The 18,611-nt window shown below is 35.3% G+C and overlaps 1 protein-coding gene across 9 annotated transcripts in view; it reads left to right on the top strand.

Annotated features, from left to right (window-relative positions):
* Positions 1-13,405, top strand: part of PIBF1 (progesterone immunomodulatory binding factor 1) — a 221,404-nt gene extending 207,999 nt beyond the window's left edge. For 3 of the 9 annotated variants that reach the window (XM_037010310.2, XM_037010313.2, XM_037010307.2), the window contains 2 exons: positions 4,641-4,814; positions 13,117-13,405. In XM_037010310.2, the coding sequence (XP_036866205.2) occupies positions 4,641-4,814; positions 13,117-13,170 (228 nt within the window). In that variant the 3' untranslated portion in view covers positions 13,171-13,405. Of the gene's footprint in view, positions 1-4,640; positions 4,815-7,716; positions 7,778-13,116 lie in introns of those variants that run through there. The other 6 variants (XM_037010311.2, XM_037010308.2, XM_037010309.2 and 3 more) reach the window with 5 other exon arrangements.
* Positions 13,406-18,611: the final 5,206 nt, after the last annotated feature.

Below are 18,611 nucleotides of genomic sequence, written 5' to 3'. Positions count from 1 at the left end.
GAAATTTAAAAAAATATTTTGAGAAATGGTTTTCTAAATTTAGGGGGCATTTGCCTAGAAGAGGTTAGAACTGCCAAAATGAAGGGGCTCCAGATTGGAACACTACCCATTTTGTCATTTTGGAGAAGAAAGCCCACCTTCAGCCTTAGGACCCCAGAGTAAAGCCTGCCTGACAGATTTACTTGTCCACGTGTTCAGAGGTTGTGCCCAACTGTCTCATTCAGATGAATGGCCCATAACAGCAGAAAGAAAACATTTAATCTGGTCTTTTGTTCATTAATTGGATCACAGACCAATGACCATCAGAAACTACAAAGAAGTTAATAGCACAAAAGGGAAAAATCACAATAAACAGAGAAACTGACTCCCCTCTCCAGAGGAAAGAAAAATATCTGTAGCTGAAAAGAACTTACAAGATATTATAATTAGCTTCTTCAAAAAGATTTGAGAAAATAGCATTTCCATTAAATAAAGTGAACAAAAAATAATTTATATTTGAAAAAATTGTTAAAATCAAAATCATGAAATTATTATAAGTAAAAATGGCAGTAGAAAGATGTGAAGAAAAGTCAACAAACTCACCTAAAGCTTAGAAAAAAAGTAAAAAGGAAGAAATCAGGCTAAAACTAAACAATATAGAAGATACCTGAGAGAAATACCTACCAAGAAATAAGAATCAGCGTGCCATCATAGTTCTCAGAAATTTGACGTTAGAAAAGATAGAAAAAATACTATCAAAGTTCTGAAGGAAAGCACAGTACTTTCCTCCACAGTACCCTCTCTCAGAAAAGTATTAGATTGTATGCCATCATATATCAAAAAAAGATGCAAGAAATATTGGAACTTGCCAAAATATGCAATAAAAATAAATTTTCAGAATAACAACTGTGCATCTTATACAGTCAGTACAAAATTGATTCCAGCAAACAGCGTGATTAAGATTACCTAGATAATTAGGTAGCATCAAAAAAGGCATGTTTCCATCAGAAAAAAAGTTGGGGTGGGGAGCAGGAACTCTAAGAAGAGGGAGGAAAATCTCTGTAATAAAATCAATGTCCACATAAAAACCTAAGTAAATGGTGTGATTTTGAACAGCAGATGTAAGAAAAAGAATCCAGTCAAACTTGATACTTGAAACATTTTCTTTGAAATGAGAGGTTCCGTCTCTGTGGATCTAATCATGCTCTCACAGTGAACAGTGTTTACAAATCATTAAGCAGTAGTACAAATAGCCCTACCGACCAGTCAGAAAAGGACAATTATAAAACAGAAGAGAATCAAAAGCTAGGGAAATAAAATGCAAAGGTCGAGTCAAAACTGTAAGAGTATAATCTTAACTATAAAATGGAGCCAACAATTAGGAGCCAGACAAGATCATGGTAAGAATCAAACCAGGTCAAGAACAAGTCAGAAGATTTCATTATGATTTCATCTTACCAAAGGATTCTGTTTTGTAGTGACAAATATGTTTTCTAGCCCTGTATGTGGTGTTGGTTTATTTATTTTCATTTGTGTTGTCAGTTTGTGAATCATGACCATTTCATTGGTAAGTGTTAATAACAATAAGATCATGACAATTTAAACCAAAAATGTAGGCAACAGATACATTAAAATATTCTCTTGGTCAGGAAGACTCAACACCATGAAGTCAGTTCTTTCTAAGGTTTTTCTGAACTCAGCATAATCCCACCCCATCTCTAAGAACAGAGCTGAAAAAATACCTCAATTATTGAGCACTGAAACAGTGTGACATAGGTGCATGAATAAACAGACCATTGCAATAGAGTTTAAAAGTCCAGAAATAATAAATCATACTTATGGAAGTTTAGTATATGATAAAGATAGCATCTCAAATCAGTGAGAAAAATATTGTCTCTTCAGAGCATGATGTTATTACAGAACAACCATGGGAGAAAGATGTTGAATCCACACCTTTCACCATAAGCTAGGATAAACTTTAAATAGATCATAGAGCTAAATGTTTGAAAAAGAAACCATTTTTGAGGAAAATGGAAGAAAGCATGGGGAGAGCCATAAAATTAAAGGTAGCGTATTCAGCTACATCAGAATCAGAAAGTTCTAAACAGCAAAAAAAAAAAAAAAAAAAAACACAAAATAGAAAGTGTTAACAAAGTCAAATTAAAGATAAACGGAAGGGGAAAACTGTTGCTTATATGACAAAAAGTTAAATGATCTAAAGAGCTCCTTGAAAACATTTAAGAAAATGACCAATCACCCAGTAGAAAAACGGGCAAAGGATATCAGCAGAAAAGGAAATGCGCTTCAATACGTGACATGCTGCTCAACCTCACAACAGAAGAAATGCAAAATAAACATACCCAAACCTTTACTAAAATCCAGAAAGGTAACACAAGCATACATTTTATCAATTAAGGAGCTGAAGTTCGCTGAAACCAGAGTAGATTGCCTAAGTTTACACAATTAATAACAGAATCAAGAGTAGATGTGTCTTTGACTACTAATCTAATACTAAAATACTTCATGTGTTTGGTTTTCTGTGTTTTCAGTATATGGATGGTATTGTGGGTACTATGTGATGTTACACTGGAATTTTCTTTATTCAATTCACCATTGATAAACAGGGGATCATCTACATAATCAAACATAATAAAAAAAGTGTTGTACATAGTACGTGGTTTCCTTTGTAACTATATATTATCCTGATAGGAATTTTGCAGTATGTATGTTGTTGCCTTTGAAGTATTCTTTACTTGGCTTTCAAAAACCTCACTAACATTGTTTAATACTCTCAGATGAACAAAAGTAGCACCATGACAATACCCTAAATAGGGGTGATCCCAGTGTCGAATAAACAAAAGCAGGTGACCTGCATCAGGGATGATCTGTTTCCTGTAACTGCTCCTACCAGTAGCATGGGGAACCCAAAGAGAAATAAAATTACAGCCTCCTCCTGGGCACTTCAGAGCCAGAGCCCTCTGCCTATTCCACCTGCAACTTCCTCCTTTTCTCCCCCCTCAGCCTCATTACCCCACCTCTCCCTTTCTGCAGCAATTAGGATCCCCCTTATTTTATTAATCTGCAAAATAATGGTAGGCTGTGGTGGGGATAATTGTTTTCCTATTATTTTATTTCATCTTAATGCCAAGATACAAAAGTTATGGCCAATAAAAGAGGTTCTTTCAGATAGAAAGTTTTCTTAAAAGTTGAGAGACCTGTCATCTCCCCTTTCCCTTCTACTTAACGAGTTACATAGAACAGGAGCTAAAATCTACCATAACACCAGACATGTTTACCATTAAATCAGTGTTTATGTATTTCAGGTTAGGAGCATATAAATGAAATAACATAATCAAAGCACAAAGAGCCCTCCAAAGGCTCAAATAGTGGTATATATGAGATTGGCAGGATCTGGAGGTACACAAATTCTCCCGTGCATTATCCAAACCAACCCTGGGACTATAGAAAGGAGAAAGGGGATTCTGGCACCATTTCTTCCAGCTCCTCTTTTGGCCATAAGATTTATTAAGGCTCTATGGCTTAAACTCAACAGCTCTGTTTTAAAATACCCACTCAAGCTGAATGGTTCTAAATAGAACTAATGACAGCCAGAAAAAAAATAGGCCTGTAGGAACTTGCTCTGACACAGAGCTGAGGTCTATAAACAGATTAAAAGAAGGGAGCAGAACATCTTTCTCTCCTAACTTTTGTATCTTGGCATGAAAATGAAATAAATAATAGGGGGAAAAATCCAACATAACTTACCACTATTCTACAAATAATAAGTAAAGGGGAGTTTAGTCTGACCTCTCCCCATATGCTTGTGCTTAATTGAATCAATTTAGTAATTAATCATAAATATCCATTAATTTGTGGTAGGTGCTAAAGGTTTGACTGGGGAAAAATAAAAGACAAAATAGATCTTGAAGAAGGAATGAGTGAAAATTTTTATCTGAATTTTTCAAGAAGTTTAGCATGATGTTAGTTCAAATGGCAACCAATAAAGCCAACTAGTTTTCATTTGTAAAAGAATAGGGAATGATGTGCTTAAACAATTGTGAAGCTATATTAAATTTACTACTTGAACTGCTGGTTAGTGGGCATGAAAAGAATTTGGGCTCTTTTTCTCTTACCATCTTCATACTAGACTTCAATGGGAAATGGGGTAGTTTACGAAGTAGAAAAGAAAAAGTGCCTAATTAATCTACCCAACAAATATTATGTGTGGAAAAACAAATGGAACGTGGGTACACCAGTGGATCCCAAATTCGTCCCTTTGAATTACCTGGAGATTTTTAAAGTGTTCCAAAGCCAAGGCCACTCAGTGGCCCAGTTCTCACAATCTCTTTGGGGGGCGGGGCACAGGTATCAGTAATTTTTGAAGCTCCACAGATGATTCCAGTGTGCATAAAAATTTGGGAATCAGGAGACTATGTAATGATATATATTTATCACTTGTCATACTAAAATTTTAAAGAGATTCATGTGCTTCATTATTGTACATCAATATGTTGTTTTCACAACTTTCTTCATTTGTATGGTGTCATTGCTCCAAATGTTTCTTCTACTTCAAGAGTAAAAAAATGTTTTAACATCAATCATTATTAGTCTCCTTGCTAAAATCATACTTGCCGTTTTCTTCTGTTTTCATATGTCAACAGGAACTGGCAGCAATGAAACAGATTCTTACTAATATTCGTAACAAGCATTCTGAAGACAGGTTATTTCTTACTAAAACAGAATCAAAAAATGTGACAGAAAATCAGAAACCAAAGACTTTGAATGTGCCTAGAGAACATGACGACAATATATTTATACCCAAACCAACACTCTTTGTAAGTACAGTAAAAATTAACCTAGAACTTAATATCTCTGAAATTTCACTAAATATATTTGTTTCTTTCCTCCCATTCACACTGGCTTTAAACTGATTTTTATAGTTTTATGAAAGGGCCTTGAAAGATCTGTATTAATCCCTTCTCTCAATATATATACTACCTATCTTACAGCTGATAGTTGGGTTTTTATATTTCTAGGTAAAATATTGAATTTACCCAGAAATTAGCCTTACTCTAGCACTTAACCTCCTCCAATCTCTAGGGAATAATTTTAGGGGAATCAGAAAGACATTGTGTGTAATTTTTAAATTTACCTAAGAATAAAAGCAATGCAAGATACCTCCTGCCCATTCCTACTTGTAAGATAGTTTATTTTGTTATAAGAGTTTCTTCATAAATTATAAACCAATCGTATGCACATAAACTGAAATGCATTATTAGGTAGAAATGTACATACACAGAAATTAGTCAAAGAATAGGAAATTAGAAAATTTTGATTAAAAGGAGACAAAATAAATTAGGAAATATTGAAAATGATGTTTTAACAAGAGTAAAAAGACAACAGAATCAAAATAACAGTAACACTATTAAATATTTCATTTTACTTCATCATCCTTTAATTTCTCAGAAGAAACACAAATTTCACCACCTGAATGAACTAAGAGACTCAAAACCAGGAAGGTTTTGTTTTACTCTATGATATTCTGATTCAGTGAGTCCCCAGAACCTTAATTTTTTAAACTCCCTAGATGATTATAATAATGTGTCAAGTATGGGAGCTCTGGTCTAAGCTCGTTCATTATACATTCAGATAATGCTACTCAAGATCAATGAGATGTGAGAGAGAGAGTTTTGTGATTACATAGTTCAACCTCCTCTTTTAAAAGAAATGGCCGAGTTGCAATCTAGATGAAACAAGGAATAATAATTGTTAGGATCCACGGGGCTGTAATGAAGATGGAACTGACAGGATGGAGAAAACAGGAAGCCTAAACTAACCAGCCTGGATATAAAGCAGCTATAGGGATTTCCACAGCCGAGCCCATGGGCCTTTTCCTCTAATGCATATCAGGTTCTTGCTTCTCTCCTATTTCTCTTACTCATTGTCTCCACTTCCTCATCAGCTGGCTCCCTGCGCCTTGTCTTGAAACATGTTTCCTTCCCATTTCTAACTCTTTTATAACCTAGTTCTCCTTGTATTTTCCAAAAGCAAGAATCTGGTTGGTGCAGCTCATCCTTATTGGGTTATACCCTGTTGTGGCAAGACTTGTTATGGTTATTATTCAGCCTACTGAATGCCTGGCCTGCCTAATAAGGGATTCACATGGTACCAAGTAAAGCTACCCAGGGCTCTTTATTTAGAAGGTCCATGGCTAGATAAGTTTTCCTCAGAAAGTGGGCTAAAACTATGACAAATGCTATGATTTGTCTATTACAGGAAGAGAGGAAGAGAGCAGGAAAACCACAAGATACAGCCAAATATTTAAAGCCAATCACACTTTCTAACCTGCTTTTCTGACCCTTCTCTCTTCCAAGCAATCAACTATTCCTTCTATATTTCTGATCTTAGTTTAGTAACCTGATTCTGATATCCTGACTGTAACTGGTACATAAGTAACATAAACATTTCTCTAGTACCTCAAAATAAGGTTACCCAGTGAGAATAAAATTAAGATTCAAAATATAAAGTCTTCATTGGGTAGTTTTTATTTCCGTTTTCTTATTTGTATTTTCTGGGTTTTTTCTACAATAAACTTAACTTCTCTTATAATAAGGGGAAATTTTTCAAAAGAGGTCTGGGCTCAGCTATGTCCTAATGAAAACTGAGAAATCATACTGTAAACCAGTCAAAATGAAACTTTGTGTTAATGGAGAATTAGACATGTGAACTGACCGAGTAACCTGGGACAAGCCTTTAAATCTCTGAGCTGGCTCTTATCTGTAAAATAAGGAGGGAGAGAGGTATGCCTGTATTTCCAATTCCCAATTCAGTTATTCTATATAAAGGAATGTGTATGTATATAAGGAAATGTAAATGTGTACCTTTTCTTCAACATGATATTAAGTACAATCAGCTGAAATGGAAGTACAATTCAGTATTCTGAAATTGGAAACTCAGATCCACTAATAAAGATACATATTTAATTGAAAAAAATTAGGAAGACGATCAGGTAGCACATAATTTTTGCAGTTACTCTTTTGAATATTTTCAATATCAATATTTTTCTTGTGTCTTCTCTGATCTTGTTAACAAGAAATTTATGCAAATACTTAAGAATAAGATCTAATCATTTCATGATCCTAATGGCTTTACAGCTAAAATGGAAACATTTCTAATTTACTTTCAGGTCCTTTGGTTGAAATTTGCTTTTGGTATTTTTCCGTGATACTAAATTCAGTGCTGGTTGAATGGATGGGTGTGTGTTTGTTTATGCATTAAAAAGTGCAAGGAAGACACACAAAACTAGTAGCTGGCCAATGGTGTGGAGGAAGAGCTATGATGTGGAGGAGGAGAAATAAGAGCTAGAGACATTTTTCTTCATGTGCTTTTATATTCACTTGAATTCTTGTAGTGCTCATGTGATATTTATATATAAAAACAACCAAAAGTCAACAGAGGTGAGGCTTAGAACCTCACCCCCCACTGTTTTGAGAGAAATCTGCATCCATGGATGTTTTGTTGCCCTTGTCTAGCTTGGATTAATACTTAGTCTATAAGCACACACCTGATCATCTATACTTGCCCTCTTACAACACTAACTTATGCTTTCTATCTTTATCTTGCATCTACCTTCAGCATTTTATTTAAAAAATAATAATAAGGGAGAAATGTGGGATTCACATATAAATCATGTATAAAAATCAAATGAATAATCATATTTGACCTGATTGTTTATAGTTCATGATGCGTGATCAAAACCGAAAGTTTCTGTGATGACTGCCCTTGCACTGTTCACCATGTAAGAACTTATTCACTATGTAAGACCTTGTTCACCACGTAAGAACTTGTTCATTATGCTTCAGAAGATTGGAGATGCTAAGAGTTAGGCTTGGGGTTGATTAATGATTGTGCATTGAGTCCCCTATACAGAATTTTATTGTTGTAAACAACCATTTGATCAATAAATATGAGAGGTGCCCTCTCAAAAATAAAATTAGATTAAAAATTTAAAAAAAAAAACAACCAAAAGAACATTTTATAGACAACCTCTAGCCATTGAAATCTCAAATGTGACAGAGTTGTTTTTCAGGTATTTAATGCATCAACAGACTAAATTGAACCACATGATGTAAATGCTTTAAGAATAGAAGCTGTTTTTTCCACTGCCTTACACATATGAACATATGAGCATACTAACAAAGCTGATACTCAGTAAATATTTGCTAATTGAAGATTTTTTTAAAAAACAACAGTTATTTGCCTTCCCAACTGTGTTATCTTATTAACTCATACGACTCTAAACTGCATGGGGAACGTGAGTGTTAAATAAACTACAGGGAGAGTGAAAGCAGCTTATGGTTAGTACTCTGTGGTTAGTGCTCCTGTGGTGAGCAGCACCACTGTAGTCTCTCTCGTTCATAAAACACCCAGTTTGTTCCCACAGATCATCTACTTTTTCGATCAAGGGAGCCTTTAGCTGTGCTAACCCCTTCTTCTATCCTTTCTTAGGAAAAAATGAGCTATTCTAATCCTCTTTGGAACAACTTTCTTTTATCCTTCCAGAGCAGCATGGGACTCCTTAACTAGTTTTCTGCTGCTTTCCTTTTCCAGAATTTATACATTTATACTCAGGATTCATGTCATTGTCAGTATTTTTTCAATACTTTCTTTAAAACACAGATATTAGCAACCTTGCTCTCAATCCTTTTCCTAAGTAGATTGTAAGCTCTGAAACAATGAAGAAGAGCCTAGGCTCCAGGTAGGATGATAGTAAACATAATGAGAGTGCAGCCCCAGCACATAATGTATGACGTGTCTGTTTATGACAGGGTTAAGGTCTGGGCTTTCATGGTTATCTCAGTGGCTGGCATATGTTGAATGGGTAAATTAAGATTATGTCATTTAAACATAGATAGTTTATGTGACCACATGATTCTCTAGAAGTTACTTAGAAGGCTACATGTGGTCATCAAAAGAAAAAAATGTTCAAGTAAGTATAGTTCTATTCAACAAGTGTATGCTAACTGTATGCAGGAACCTATACTAAACATTATAGGATATGTGATACTTAGATACAAAGTCAGCTTTTAAAGATGTTTCCCCCAGAATCATGAATAAATAAATAAATAATGCTAGCACAGGGTGAAATTGGGTGGACTACTTTAAAGGAAATACAAACTGCTATGGAAATTCAAAGAAAGAATAGATACTGTGATATTGATGTTGATGGGCTCCGGAAAAAGAGCACATTTGAAGTTGGCCTGGAAGAATATCTAAGATTTTGAAAGGTGACAGGGTTAGAGAGTGAGAAATTCAAAGAGCAGAGAAAGTACATTATTCATAGACATTCTCTAACTTGTGCTGCTCATTATTCAGTAATAGGATGTCTAATACATATCTTCTATATCTAGACTTTGCTTCTTATTACATTCCTATCCCTGACCATCCAGTAACACTTTCCCTTAGGACAAAAGGGAAGTGAAAGTAGATAGGGTAGACCTAGAGTAGTCAAATTGATAGAGGCAGAAAGTGAAATGCTGGTTGTCAGGGATTAGGGGGAAATGGGGAGTTAGTGTTTAATGGGTACAGAGTTTCAGTTTTGCAAGATGAAAATTCTGAAGACAGATGGTGGTGATGGTAGCACAACAATATGAATTCATTTAATGCCTCTGAACTGTACACTTAAAAATGGTTAAGGTGGTAAATTTTGTTATGTGTATTTTACCAGTTTTAAAAATGGTTTAAGTAAATAGGCTATAAGAAAACAGTTTTTCTGATTATTCATGAGGAAAAGTTTATAATTTCATCAAAAATGAAATTTAGCAGTTTTTTTTTGTAATACAGTAATGTAATGCCTACAATGGGATGTATGAAGACAAGTGACCCAGGGTGCTGCACTGAGGTGGCTTTACCACAGGAGCATGTCCTACCTCTGTGCCTCTCAACATTTTCCTGTCCTAACACACACAGAAAAAGTATACTATTTGTGTGGCACACCAGAGTAAATGAGCTTTGCTGGTAGATTGAAGGGGCTTCAGCCATTTTTGGGGTCTGTGAAGATCAGTAGCTCAGCATATCTATTCCACTTTCTTGTCATATTTGTTTGGAATCTCTGGTCTATTAATATTAAATCTAAATTTATCTCATCAGAGTTTTCTCAGAACTGAAGACATTTGGCTATGTACATCTACGTTTAAAAAATCATTTTCAATTTCTAGTGTCAGGAGTACTAATTGCAACCTAATTCTGATGCAGTTTAGCTCATAAGCTAAATTAGAAATCTCTTGATGAGCATGAAAGTGGGGGAAGGAGGGTTGAATGAACTGGGGTGCACTCTGATTTAGTTGGTAGGAAAGCCAAATCAGCTATCCTAGACTCAAGTTGAGCTCTGCCTATGAGGCCTCAAAAATATTTCTTTGATTCCCAGCTTATGTCTTTGTTGGAAAACAAAGTTTATGTATACTAGACATAGTCTTTCTTTTTTTTAGAAAAGTGGTACTGGTTGAACACTAATAGTCTTAATTTCTAGCTCTTTTCCTAGATTCTAGGAATATCCACCAAGCTTGTATCTGCACTAATCAGTCCTCATTCTTTCTCATTTTAAAATACCTTCTTAATATGTTATAATCCCCAGTTATATATTAATGTTTTAGTTGGCTGCTTTTGGATGAAGCAAAGATCTTGATCTTATCAGCTATTTATCTCAGAAATCACATTGTAACAGTAAACTACTTCTGGTAGATTTCCAGTTAATCCTGTCATTTGTTTCTACTATAACTCTGTGAGCTCTTCCCTAAATCTGGAATGCAGTGTAATTTAGGGCCCGTAAGACTCCACTAATAACCCAAGGTTTTCATTAATTTGTACTGTTCCTTTATAAAATTACAAATATAATTAAACCTAAACCAGCACAATGAAATTAAAGCAATATTCCCAACATAAAAGGCCATTTTAAATAATTTAAGTAATGTTAAATAATATGAAAAAGGCTTCATATAGTGGAACCATATAGTGGAACCTGTGAGATCAGAGATGTGAAAAGTGAATTTATGAAATGGAAAAGCAGTTAATCCTCAGGACAGGGGTACACTTTGTTGGGGCAAATCCATTTCATTAACACATCTGGAGAAAGAACATATAGGGGAGTGGGTGGGAGAGGGTGGTCTGCAATGGACCAGACCACAGTCAGATAAAAGGAATTAAGAGGAACTGTGTTCCATTGAAATTCTTGTACTACCCTTTTTGAGTCTTAAGTTCCTTTTTAATATTAAAAGTTTTACTTACCTTCCTCCCATATACACACAGTAGTAATAAAACTTTTAGTATCAGTTGATTGAAAAAATGGAGATATACAAATTCTATACCCTTTGCTGTAAGCAAAGATCTGTAGCTTGGTCCATGAAAGTTGCTTTCAGATATTCTTGTCCAGGAGGCACAGTTAAAAAAAACATTTTACATTGTGACCCAGTAATGATCATACAGTTTCTCAAAACAGAACTTCCCCTACCGTGGCAAGTATTCTGACATTTTCTGTTGTAATCTCTCTACTTTTTTCTCAATTCTGGTCTTTACCCATTAAATTGATTTCCTTACCTATAGTTACCTATAGTTTGAGACAAAGTTTCTCTTTTTTCTTTTAATTTTATTGAGACATATTTGAAGAGACCTACAGTTCCAAAAAGACTGATAAAACTAATAGGCATTCCTGGCCAAATGACAGTTACATTTCTCATCACCAGTTAATAAACTAGCGGTCTGATGTGTACTTTGGTTTCGTTTGGATTTGGTTAGCCTTAGCCACCTTTGAGTTCTCCTGGTGGACAGCACCTGATCTCATTTTGCCAGGTGAAGCTTCTTTCACCTTTAATACTAAGACTTTGGACTTTCTTTTAAGGAAAGAACTACTGAAGTGTTTTAATGCAGACTTGCTTTTTAGAAAGATAAGCATGGAAGGATTGTAGATGATGAATTGAACAGAACAGAAGAGAGAGTCAAATCAGAATTAAGAGGCTTTTCCAGGAATCAAACCAAAAATGATGAGGGCCCAATGTAAGCCAATGGCATCAAGATAGGAATAGAATGAGTTATAAACCTATTTCAGTAAAAGTTAGGGACTGTTTAGAATGGATGTAGCAGATGAAAAGAAAGAGAAATCTAGGATGCAAAGGAATCAAACATCTCTGGTTTAGATGACTGTCTTGCCAGTGGGTTTAAAACCCAGGCAAGTTCACTATGTATTCAATGAGACCAAAGAAATGACAGCAGGGTGAAAGGGTTACACCCAACTTTATTCCCACAGTGGCAGGTCAATCACTAGAATTCCGTCCACTCAGAGCGAGTCTGCATGCAGCAAGCCGGTCTCTGCCTCTGGGCCTCTCTGCCCCTGCAGCCGTCTCAGTCTCTGTCCTTGGCGCTGCCACCACTCCAGTCTTGTCTCTGCTCTCCTGCAACCTTACAGCCTGCCACTGTGTTGACCAGAGCACTGGCTGAAGCACTTTATATATAAAATCAATAATGACCTATTGCCCACACCTGTGTAGTGAGCTACCCAACAAGGGCCAGGTGAGAATCCTGGCCATAGGACCCTTCACTTTATCCACAGCATAGTAAAACTATATAAAAAAGATGAAATTTTAACCTATCATATTTATCTATATGCCTTTAGACTAAAGTAGTTGAGTGGTAAAACCAAGTACTCTGGCAAATACTTGGCAATACAGAAGCTCCAAAGCATAATGTAATGATTTGGATCTAGTAATTCTTCAGTAAATATCTATTGAGGGAATGAATATCCATACATAGATGAGACAACTAAAAAGAACCTGGGTCCTTGATTTTTTATAATTCTCTTTGAAAATATAATTCATAAAATACTTAGCTCTGTAGAATATGTTAAATATAGGCTTTGAGACAAAAAAAAAGTTGTATATTTTTCCTACAGATACACCAGGTAAGAGATTATTTCTGACAAAAGCAAAAGCTTTGTCCTTAAGTACAGTTTGTGAATTAAGAAGAGCAACTATTTACTTAATTTTACATAATAAGCCCAATGTGTACAGTACTTAGTTCCCTGAATTGCCTCTCTCATCCTTCTTGCAAACCTTTTACTTGATTTTTTTTTTTTTTTTCTCCTTTAAGCAGACCAAAAAAGAAGCACCTGAGTGGTCTAAGAAACAAAAGATGAAGACCTAGTGTTCTGGGCCAACTTGCTGTATCATTATTTACACCTGAAGTTCTTTTTCTAATGAAAAAGTTTATCTTAATCATGTACTTTACATTTTTTAAATAACTAAAGTTTATTGTAACCATTAAATGAACTGATTTCGGCATAGTCAAAACGTGTAAAGTGTAAACAATAGTATGCTTTATATTTGATTTTTATCTCTTTTATTGCAAAATAAATGTCATACTTGATTTATCATGTAAATTTTGAAGCTTTCATAATTCTCAATGAATTTTAAAGTGTGTGGCTTATAAATATTTTGGCTATATTGATGAGTATGTTTTCTGCTATATAAATTCTAAGTTTAAATGTCATAACACAAATATCAAGACACCTTAACAATTTTTTAAATTAAGAATCATTTGTGAAATCAACTAGAAGGCACTTCAAATGCCCCATAATAATGGTCAAATATCATGTAGGTGTATATGAATTTGTGATTTTTTGGGGTTATGGTTTTCTTTATATTTATTATTATCATTAACCAATAAAATCTAATAGAAAGTCTTTTATTCCACTGGTCAAGTAAAAATTTTATGGACAGTCTCTTGTTACATTGGTCAAAACAATGCTGATTCAGATGCAGTATATACCGTATTTCTAGTCAGAAAAAAATCAGGATTTTCTCTTTTCCTTGTCATAAAGTATGCTCCATTTCTCAGTCAATTTAAAAGAAAGAAGAGTGAGGGAGAGAGAGAAAAGAAAAGAAAAGCAAGAGAAGAAAAAAAAAAGAGAAAAGGTATAGATAATCTCTCATGTTTTCTCAACCACCACTGACACAGCAGCAGGATAATTCAGTCAGAGTGGGCTTGGGAGCCATCCTTTGCATTGTGGGACATTTAGTGACATCTCTGGCCTCCACCACTAGATGACAGCAGCACCCCCCCACACACACACACACACATCATTTTGATAACAAAAAATGTCTTTTGTCCCCTGGGGTGGCAAAATCACCCCCCACCTCCTAGTGAGGAACTGCTGATACACATATCAATGATTATCCTTGTAGATATGAAAAAGAATGCTATCTATTCAGTGTGTTCTTTGAAAGTCACAATAGCATAGGCCATGAGTTGATTGAGAGAAAACAGAAAAGGCCTTTGATAATAATATATACTTGTAAATCTATTGTTGGCCTAAAAACCCTAATCTCATCCCCCCGCCCGTTTTTGTTTCATTTGGTTTTCTCTTCTAAAATAGGACTTCCTTCAACAAATGTCTATGAAGATGGCCTTCCTTAGACACGCATTTGAAGTCCAAGATACCCTTACAATTAATAAAACTAAATAAAACTTGTAGATATAATTTGTTTCCTTCAAAAATTCTGGAAGAAAACACCTATTTTATTTTCAACTTGAGATAAAACTAAAAGCATTTTATAATTTAGTTCTGTCAAGCCCATTTGTTATCTGATACTTTAATATACAGGAATACTGTTTGATTATCCAGGCTAAAGTAATGGTGTGGGCAAAGGCACAGAAGCTGGAGAAGCTGGAGCTGATGTAAGAAATGAGAAGCACCCTGAGGCAATTGAGGAAGCCTTCCTTCCTCCAAATCCCCAGTTTTTTCCCCCCTTTCCTTTCTAGATATGAATCACTCCTTAAAAAAAATCCTTCTATCATTTCCCATCATGAAACTATTTATAAATCTCAAGGTTAGATTGTTTTTAATTGATTTTTAATTAACACATATAATTTAAATGTGTTACTTTCAGCTATACAGCATAGTGATTCAATATTTGTATACATTACAAAATGAACACGATAGGTCTAGTTACCATCTGTCACCATACCAAGTTATTACAAGATTATTGACTGTATTCCCTATGCTGTACATTACATCCTAGTGACTTCTTTTTTAACTTTAAGTTTGTACCTCTTAATTCCCTTCACCTGTTTAACCCATCGCCTCATCCTCCTTTAGATTGTGATATGAAAGCTTTGGGAAGACAATTATAGATTTCCAATTCAGATGTCACTCCTTATAGAAATTCTCTTCCACTGTAATTGCATTAAGTACTCTACTCTGTATTCTGTATCTCTTTAATTCTGCTTAACATATTTTATGATTGTTTCCTTGTCCACTTCCTTGAGGCAAAAAGAAATGTTTCTTATGCTTTTTTTTGGTCCAGTATTTAGCACTGTGCCTTGAACTCAAGCAGTAAATTTATTTGATGAATTGAACATAGTTAATTTATATGATTGGACATAGATGAGATACAATGGTATAACTTATTCTCTTTTTCTCTGTCTTAAAAATTAGAAATGGGTTTTTTAGCATCATATAATCTAGTCATTTCTTTCCAGACTACCCTTACCTTTCCAGACCTTCACTGTTTCACTATCCCTTTCTCCTTACTTTTTCTCTTTTCTTTTTAATTGTGTTAAAAAAAATAGATAACATAAAATTTACTATCTTATGTGTTACATATTACACAGTGGAGTACTGTTCAGCCATAGGAAGGAAGCAGATCCTGCCATTTGCGGCAACATGGACGGAGCTGGAGGACTTTATGCTCAGTGAAGTGGGCCAGGCGGAGAGACACAAGTGCCAAGTAATTTCCCTCATTTGTGGAGTGTAACAGCGAAGCAAGGCTGGGGGAACAAAATAGCAACAGATTCAGAGACTCCAAGAAGGGACTAGTGGTTACCAAGGGGGAGGGGGAGGGGAGGCCGGGTGGGGAGGGAGGGAGAAGCGGATTGAGGGGTATTATGTTTAGTACACATGGTGTGAGGGATCACGGGGAGGGCAGTGTAGCACAGAGAGGGCAAGTGGTGAGTCTGTGGCATCTTGCTACGCTGATGAACAATGCCTGCATTGGGGTAGCGGGGGGACTTGATATGGGTAAATGTTGTAACCACATTGTTTTTTCATGTGAAACCTTCATAAGAGTGTGTATCAATCATACCTTAAAAAATTTTTTTTTAATTTACTATCTTACCCATTTTAAGAAGTGCACAGTTCTACAGTGTTGAGTAGATTCACACTGCTGTATAACAATCTCCAGAACTTACTCACCTTTCAAATCCGAAACTGTACTCCTTGAACAATTCCCCCTTCCCCCTTTCCTCCACCTTGGCAACCCACCTTTCAACTTTCTGTTGTAAACCTTTTAAGGTTTGCATTTGACTACTTTAGGTATCTCATGTAAGTGGAATCTTACAGTAATCTGTCTTCCTGTCACTGGCTTATTTCACTTATCCTAATGTCCTCAAGGTTCATCCATGTTGTAGCATGTGTCAGAATTTCCTTCCTTGTTTTGAGCCTAAATAATATTCCATTGTGTGTATATACCACATTGTGTTTGTCCATTCGTCCCTTAATGAACAATACCTGGGTTGCTTCCATATCTTGGCTATTGTTCATCTCCTTACTTCTTAATTCTTATCCTTTCCTGTCATTTTTTTAAATAAAAATAAAATTAATATTTTTTTCTTGCTAAATGTATGAAATGTCCAAATGCAAGAGTAATAGCTTCCATTATCAAGCTCATTCTATCTGCCAGTTGCTGTGTTACATGCTTTCTACTCCTTAATTTATTTAATCTTCACAGTAACTTTGCCAAGTAAGCATTATCTTCATTTTTAAAATAAACAGACTCAGAAAGAGTAACTTAATGGCCCAAGATCAGATATGTAATAAATAGAAATGGATTTGAACCAAGACTCTCTTGACTCCAATGGCCATGCTCTGTCCAGTATGCAACACTGCTTCTTACACTTGGCTCTCTGCTCCCACCTTGCACTCCACTTTGGGGAGGGGGGGGGAGGATCTTAATCTATTAGCTTTCTTTGGGAAAAAAATATATAGAACTTATTATGGTTGAACTTTTGTTCAGGACAAGTTCATTGATTCTAAATCTAATACTGAAGTTTTTGTTTTTGTTTTTTTTTAAGTAGCATTGATATGTAATCTTACATTGGTTTCAAGTATACCACACAGTAGTTCAACAGTTACCCATATTATTAAATCCTCTCCCCCAGTAGTGCAGTTACTATATGTCAACATGTATTCCTGAAGATTTTTAACGTCGCAGTGATAAAGGATTCTAATGCTAAAGAAATCCATGACTCTTCTAACAGTTCTTACTAAGTAGGTTATAGTCAACTTTTCAGAGCCAGCTAAATGGCTTCTCTGCATTTAACTGATTCATACTTTCTTTCATTTGACAAACAGGAAAAGTCTAAAATGTACAAGGTGTTTAAACTTCTGAAATTGTACTGTTTCTCTTCATCCTTTTCTCAAAGGTCCCTGAAAAGGAACTGTGATACTCAAACACCAGAGGAAAGCTTTTATTCTTATCATCCTCAATACAGGAATTTCTAACAAGGACTATCACAGAATGACCCAGAGTACTCTGAAATTCACTGTATTGTACAGGCATTGGCTGGATAATCATCAGGAAGTTTTGAAGGCATGACCCAGTTAGGGGAGGTTGGAGTTGTTAATAAGCCAGACTACCTTTCATTCTGAGATTCTGAGAAGCCAAGAAAATTAAAAAAAAAAAAAGTTTATTTTAATATCACTCATTTTTAAAAGTAATAACCACTGTAAGTGTTTTAAAGAAAGACTTCCTGAGGCTTAGGAGTCACCAGGTAAAGCTAGACAGTTAGCTATCAAAAATCCTCACTAGCTATCATTTACTTTTGTTGATTTACAGAGTCCGTAGTCCAGTGCTGAGCTTTACAGGCTCAGTAACTTAATTTTATTAATGTACTGAAGGCGATATCTTTTAAGAGTATGCCCACATTTACTGGTGCATAAATCATAAAGTATTCACCTGAGCAAAAAACTAGAACTATTATGCAGAATATGACCTACTGGGGTCAGCACAAATGACACCTCTCCCTGTTTTCCCTTGGCCTCTGCTATACTGTATACTCATCATTTTCCTCCTTCCTCTTCTAGCTGATCATAAAACATTAGAATTTCTCATAATTTCTTTTTCCTGTTAAATCTTTTTCCTCTTCTGTGTTTACTCTCTTAATAATTTCTACTCCCTGGCTTCAGTTACTTTATGCTAGTATTCCCAAGTATCTCTAGTCCACACTGTTCCTTTTCATTTAACATCTGCTTGCCTACTTGACATCACTACTTGGATATCTCATTGTGACCTCAAAGTAAACATGTACAAAACAATTCATCAGATTTCTTCTTTAGTTTAAATGAATGGTACCACCACCTAGTCAGTGGTTCATGTCATTCCAAACCCTTCTCTTATTCACCCCGAAGCATTCAGTCACCGAGCCCTGTTGAACTGCTTCATTATATATTTACTTCTGATTATGGAAATTACCAAACATACAAAAGATCAAGATTAATGTCTTGGGGTGATGGATATGTTTGCTATTTGATGGTGCTGATGGTTTCATGGGTATGTACACAGAGTCATTGTTAATCAAACTGTGCA

This window comes from Manis javanica, chromosome 9 (genome assembly GCF_040802235.1).
Source record: "Manis javanica isolate MJ-LG chromosome 9, MJ_LKY, whole genome shotgun sequence".
Taxonomy (NCBI): Eukaryota; Metazoa; Chordata; class Mammalia; order Pholidota; family Manidae; genus Manis; species Manis javanica.
Note: the sequence above shows the minus strand (reverse complement) of the source record. Positions and strands in the feature narration are given on the sequence as shown.